The sequence below is a fragment of the Meleagris gallopavo genome, chromosome Z (genome assembly GCF_905368555.1).
Source record: "Meleagris gallopavo chromosome Z, MGAL_WU_HG_1.1, whole genome shotgun sequence".
Classification (NCBI taxonomy): domain Eukaryota; kingdom Metazoa; phylum Chordata; class Aves; order Galliformes; family Phasianidae; genus Meleagris; species Meleagris gallopavo.
Window position 1 is genome coordinate 40,622,362 of NC_139435.1, and position 6,635 is coordinate 40,628,996.

General features: G+C 45.7%; 1 protein-coding gene across 3 annotated transcripts in view; it reads right to left on the bottom strand.

Annotated features, from left to right (window-relative positions):
* GOLM1 (golgi membrane protein 1) overlaps positions 1 to 5,451 on the bottom strand; it is a 34,829-nt gene extending 29,378 nt beyond the window's left edge. Inside the window, exons 1-3 of one of the 3 annotated variants that reach the window (XM_085213181.1) lie at positions 5,305 to 5,451; positions 1,040 to 1,105; positions 803 to 924 (exon numbers count right to left, since the gene is read on the bottom strand). In XM_085213181.1, coding sequence (XP_085069307.1) covers positions 803 to 901 — 99 coding nt within the window. In that variant the 5' untranslated portion in view covers positions 902 to 924; positions 1,040 to 1,105; positions 5,305 to 5,451. Of the gene's footprint in view, positions 1 to 802; positions 925 to 1,039; positions 1,106 to 1,750; positions 1,773 to 5,299 lie in introns of those variants that run through there. The other 2 variants (XM_085213182.1, XM_085213183.1) reach the window with 2 other exon arrangements.
* Between the last annotated feature and the right edge of the window lie 1,184 nt (positions 5,452 to 6,635).

Consider the following 6,635-nt stretch of genomic DNA (forward strand, 5'->3'; position numbering starts at 1 on the left):
CTACAGTCAACATCTCAGTGCTTAAAGTCACTTCACTTACAGAGAAAACACTAATTCAGTAGAAAAATTAAGCATTGGCTCTCATCAGTCATGTTTAATTACCACTCCTTCAGCTTTAGGGCTTTTTTGTTTATTTAAAATAAACAAACCTTGCACACGGAATCACAAAGCAGGAGCTTTGTTCACGTACTCCTCAACTTCAGAATGTGCAGCACAGTAAATTTTACAAACCAAAATAGATAGTCACAGAAAATGCAGTTACAAAATAGTAATTATTCCATGAGAATTGAATGCCTTCTTTAGGAACAGTTCCTAAGAAATACAAATTCAAATTTTTAGAAACTGTATCTGAACAAGCTAGCTTTCCTTGCCCTTCGTGGGAAAGTGCATGTTACTCATCCAGCTAATACTGAAAGCGGTCAATCTTTCTTTATACTGTGCAACAGAAGTCACTGAAATGGCAATATGGAAAAATAATTTAGGAAGATGACCAAATTACAGAGACTTGTTCAGATATTAAAATGGACTGCAAGTTCAATGTACTCTGAGAAAAAAACTGAAGCAGAAGAAAGCAGCTGAATGTCTACATACATTTGAGGTACCATACTCAGGTCTTTGGGTTTTGGGTTCCCCTGACCTCCCTTCCTCCCTATATTGATAAGCATTGGCTGTAGTATTTGTGAAAATCCCTAAGCAAGCCAAAGCAAGCTCATCACATCTAGTGCAAGCATCCTATTTACTGTGAATTACCTTTGCCAACTGCAGATGTGCATGACTACATGCAGAGCAATAGGAACGTTACCTGTAGATCCAAACTGCGAGAGCTTGCAATCCAGTAATTGAAACCCAAAACAATGATGCATGCCAGGAGTGAGGCCACGAGAAGAGGTGGAGACTTCATTTCTCAGCAGCCGTTCCCAAGCTCTACCATGTCAAAAACAGCAAAAAAGCAAAACCACAAAAGAGTGGAAACTGCAAATTAAATTATGTGTGTTATATTGCATCCCCCACTTAGATTACTATATGAACACAATCAAACCTTCACTGCAGTAATGCAACAGCTCTCAACTGGACTCCACTAGGCAAGGAGGGCAGGTATTTCCACCTGGAGAAAGAAAAAAGCCATATCATAATGTTAGCTGTTACAGAAAGCCCTACATAAACTTTGCAAAAAAATCTCGAATATTCCTAACAATACAACAAAAACCAAAAAACAAACAGAATAAACCAGCCATCCTGCTATCATACATTCCATACAGCAAGCTAATTAACAGCACTGTTCTAGAGGTAAGAGGACAGATTCCTTGTCATACCACTTAGTAATAATGAACATTAATCTCAACCTTCCAGAAATAATTCACACCTTGCTTTCAACTGTGGATATGAACCTAATGCGTTGGTTCAAGGCTAGTTATTTAATAGGTAATTAAGTACAGAAATACCATGAGGGTAACGTAAATAAATAAATAAGCAAACACTGTTGATTTCAATGGGAAATCATACGAAGTGCTATTTCTTTTGATCTTCAGCTTTCTGCTGCTCTTGACCAAGTATAAATAACGTGCCTTAATCTGTGAGCAACATCGAAGGCATCAGCTGTTGCTGAGCTTGTTTCACTCTGTGAAGCAACCCATTTTAACACAATGTGAGGGCAAAGAGCAACTGCAATTCGGTTTACAATAGGCCATAATCATTCTATGAATTTTATGAGTTGATAAAATCTGGTCTTAATGACTGCAATGGCACTTAGCTCAAGGAATCCTCCAACTCCACCAGGAACTCTGGGCACAGTTGGCAATACAGAGTACTCTCTTGCAAACTGAGATCCACCTTTTTTTTTTTCCTTTTGGCACTGCAGACAAAAACCAGCAAAAATAGTCATGAAATCAAACAGCAAACACCAGTGCACTGCAAGATACTAACTCAAAGTGAAGTGGGTGCATTTACTATCAACACATTGCACAATCTCTCAAGGTGCACACTCTTAAATACAACAACTTATTTTTCCCTGTGGATGCAATTGTAATGCATTTATAAGTGAACAAATGGTAGCAACACTCAGAGCGTTTTGCATGGGGACATGCTGTGATCACAGGGAAAATGATGATTCCAGCTGCTAGGAGGAAACAGAGATGCTGGTATTGCTCAATGCCCAAGGCTTAAGTCCTTCAACAGCACACATTCATTTCATGCACATGTGTACCCAGAATAAAACCCACTTTGGAACACTCCTTCCAGATTTAGTACACATAGATTTAGACACAACCCCTTGTCACTCTCCCTCAGTAGCATGGCCCCACCACCTCCATCACACACATACAGACACATACAGGTTTCCAGCACAAAGGTACAGATTATGGAAATGCATGTGCTGCTGTGCAGATTGCCTTCCTGCAGTGCTACACAAAGAGGAATACCTGAGATTTAAGAGCAGATTCCCTGCAAATCTAAAACCATAGAACTCCAGGGACAAAATCAAAATGCAGGAAATATCGGATTTAGTGTCTGGTAGGGGGTCGGAGCTAGATGACCTTTAAGGTCCCTTCCAACCCAAGCCATTCTGTGAGTCTATGATTCTATGAAACAGGGACAACCATGTCAGCTAAGGACAAGATGATTTATTTACTTGTGCTTACCAAAATTAAAATTCCATTTCAAAAAATGTTTAACAAAATCTGTCTAAGGTCATTTGTGTCCTGTTCTTCGCTGTAATGGTACTAGCTGCTATACTTGAAAAACATGGAAAAGTTACTAAATGTAAATTACAAGATACAGTGCATCATTTCAAGTGCTGCTTTCCTTGCTGTTTTCCTTCTGATAGTAAGAAGTACACAGAATCATAACAGTGGGAAAAGACCTCTGACATTATCTAGTTCAATCGTCAACATATCACCACCATGCCACTAACTATGTACCTCAGTGCTTCACCCACATGGTTCTCAAATATATCTAGGGACAGTGACTCCAGGCTGTTCCAGTGGCTCATCACTCTTTCTGAGAATAATTTTTTCATAAATATCCAACCTGAACCTTTGCTGAAAAGCATATACCCAACATCCAACCAACGGCTCCTACAACAGAAAGCAGAAAGCATCCATTTCATCAGCTTCAGAGACTTGCTGGAAAGTTAACTACTGGGTTTGCTGGTTAGCTCAGAAAGTCGTGAAGGTAAAGCAGTTGCACAAACACAAGTGACTGTCTTGCCTGGAGCACAGTGCCACAGGGCTGTGGATACCCCAGTGTCATGCTGCCTGAGCTGTCCCTGTTAGAAATAAGTGGGTGAGCAAGCACTGACTGAAGTACTCCTCTCTTGACTCCCATGCATTTTCCCCTCTAAAAAATCCAGTGTTGCCTGCCTTAGCTGATTTACATTAATTGGGAATATGTTTTATAGTCAAAAGAAAGAGAGGAAGGAGAAGGAGTGAAGACACAGGACACACAGGAGCACCGTCCATCCACCCAATCTGATCCAGGGCACAACCCCAGCTGCAATACTGGCATTTCCTCCTGCTACAGCTTAGAAACAAAAACTGTGTGGCTTTCTCCTGGGGAGACACGCATCCTGAAGGAAAGATGCAAATCAGCTTAGGGAATACATTGATATGGAAATGTATTTGTGCATGCTGTCCTCCAGGAAATATCTAGCTTGGCACAGCTATTAAGTCAAAAATAAAGTATGTTTCTGATTTTGTGTGTAAGAATGTGATTTCACTGAAAATGAAGGAACCCATCTCTCAAGCATGTTTACTACAGCTGTGGAATGAGATGCTCTGCCATATGCATCATGTTCTACACTTGGTAGGACACACAACTCCTGACCTCTGAACATTCCGGCCCTCTGATGGCAACCCAGCGGTGCTCCATGAGGAAGGCAGTAGATGCTTGAGCCAGCTAACACCTCCTGCTTCTTGTGCTGCTGTATTGCCAGCTGGAGCAGATCCCCCCCTGAGCAGCCAGGACCCAGAAGCCTCCATAAGGACTACCAATAGAGACACAGCCTCCAGGATAGCCATAACAAATCAGAGTGGGTTAGGCCACATGCCACCATCTCACCTGGAGAGCCATCTCCTGCCCACAGGCCTCAGATATGAAGTCCTGAGAGGCCATGAGTCACTGTTTGTCCAAATTATCACATTACACACTCCCCAGAAAGGGGTGCAGCTCTTGGCCAACAGGTTCTGCAACTGCATGCTCATTGTTCCCAATAAACAACACCGCTCGAGGCCCAGTCTGGACCTCAGGTTTTCCCATCCCAATGCATTTGTAGACACAAATAACAGATCAGAAGAACATGAAAAGATGGAGAAGGCTCCTGCTAAGGGAGTAGCTGATGGCTACCACCACCTCACTGGCTATTTTTCAGATCAGGGCCCACCATGCACTGCCTCTTAACTGAATTAATCCAAAGGAGAGTTCCCCAGCAGAGCTACGGTTTGTGACACCTCCACACGACTCAGGATGCTCATCAGCTGTGGAATCCAGAATACTTCCATGTGAGAACAACACCGAGCAAAAAAAAGTTACACATGAGAACAGTTCACTGTTAACCAGATTGCTAATTTCTTTTTAAGGATATGGTTTGTCTTAGGCACTTTTACATACAAAATGAAATATTTTGTTAGTATCAAAACTGAAAGGATCCTTGCTTGCTCTTAAAGATTAATAAAAGGAAAAGGAATAGAGTAAGCTTGTATGTACAACACAGGAACCACAATATCACGTCACTCCTTCCACCCCTGTAAAACCACAAGTACAGTTTCACTGTAAAACACACAACCCCACACTCGGGGAAAAAAAAAGAAAAAGAAATAAACAAGAAAACCACATATCAAGCAGTCGTTCATCAAGCACAGTGCGATTAAGACACGCTTGGACTGGGAGAGCGGGACTGACTGGCAGACTGAGCAGCAGTCCCAGCCGGCACAGAGGCGGGCAGTCCCCGCCGCAGTACGGCGCCTCCAGGCTCTGCCCCGGGCTGCGGCCGGAACCCGTCACTGCCCCTCACTTCAATCACAACGTTATCCGTACCCCGCTGCAGTACGCGGAGTTACCGGGGGGCCCCAGCCCGTGCGAGACCCCCGGGGCACAGAGGCTGCGGGCACGAAGCAAAGCGGGCCGCCACCCGCGGTCCCGTCCGGGGCAGACTCCGCTCGCCTCCCCGCGGGCCGGAGGGGTCTGGCGGGGGGACCCGCGGGCACAGTACTTCCAGCACCTGCTCTCGCCGCCGGCACGGCCCCGCGAAGCCCCGCGAAGCCCCGCTCCGGCCCGGCCCCGCCTGCAGCCGACAGCCGAAGCTCACCTCACCGCGCTCTGCCGCCGGGCTGTCTCGGCCGGAGCCAGGAAGGCGGCCGCTGCCGCGCCCCCCGCAGCCCCCGGCGCCTCCCGCGGGGAGGGCGGTGCTGGCGGCCGGGCGGGGGGCAGGAAGTGCGGAGCGGGGCGCGGAGGAAGTCTGGCGGGCAGTGGGGCAGAGCGGGCGGGGTCTGTCTTCACCTAGCGCCGTGGAAAGGGGCTGCGGCGGGCAGGGGGGTGGCTTAGGGCAACCGCGCGCTGTGGGTGGTGGGCAGCGGCTCCCTGCTACCGGTCCGATCGTGACCGCAGGTGCTGGCGTGTCATTTGCGGAAAGCCGAAAGCGGAAAGCCAAAAGCAGAGCGAGGTGAGACCGGGCAGAGCTGGTCTAATACTCGTTTACGAAGCTAAAGGAGTGAAGCTGGTGGTTTTTGTTACCGGAACGTGTCTATTCCATTGTTAGCCATTCAGCTGAACGCTTTCCACCGTTTGGTTCTGAACATTGCTTTCGCCCGTTGGCTTCTCTGAGTGGAACATGCACAGCTGAGGAAGAGCAGAGCGTGGAGCTGCAGCAGCTGGTTCATGGGCTGTGCGGGAGAACTTCTGCATCTCTTCAGCAAAAGTTACTATTTTGAGATAAATTCCCTTATTGGGTTGGATGTAGTAATGTGATTCGTAGAAATACAGTGGCAGTAAGAAAGTGGTTCACTTGTCTTAGAACAAAAGGATGGTAAAAATAAACATCAATAAAAATACGAGGAATCATTGTGCAAGCAGAAAATAGGCTGCCTTCAGCTGGGAGCACTGTTTAATTTTCCCCATCTTGCTTACGGCCAGAAGTTCTGCAGACATAACTCAGTTACTTCCCTGCCTCAGGATATTTTCTCGATGAGCAGCAGCTCTTCCCACAGATTACAAATACAAGGTTTCAGACACAGAAGTGGCTGTTGTGTCACAAGAGCACATTGCCAAAAGCTGTCTTCAACAGGAGCATTGCAGGTTCAGCACTGTCTGCAGTGTGGATCCAATGAGAATAGTTACTAGAGTTCAGTTGCTGCAGCACTATGCAGTCTGCACAAAGTGGTCCTAAGGACATTGAAGGACAATGACAGTGGCTGAACTAGTTCAAAATACTTATCAGTACTCAACACCTACTGGTGTTTTAGGAAGTATCAGTAGCTGATACTGACAGAGAGGAAATTGTGAATAGCTCAGAGGCTGCAGAGCAATGGCTCTTCTGGAAAAAAATAGGTCATCATAATAAACCCTGTTCTATTTATTTATTCTGTCTACTGCTGGTCATCTTTACTTTCTCTGTTAACTAATGCATAGGCTACAGCTACAGCCAG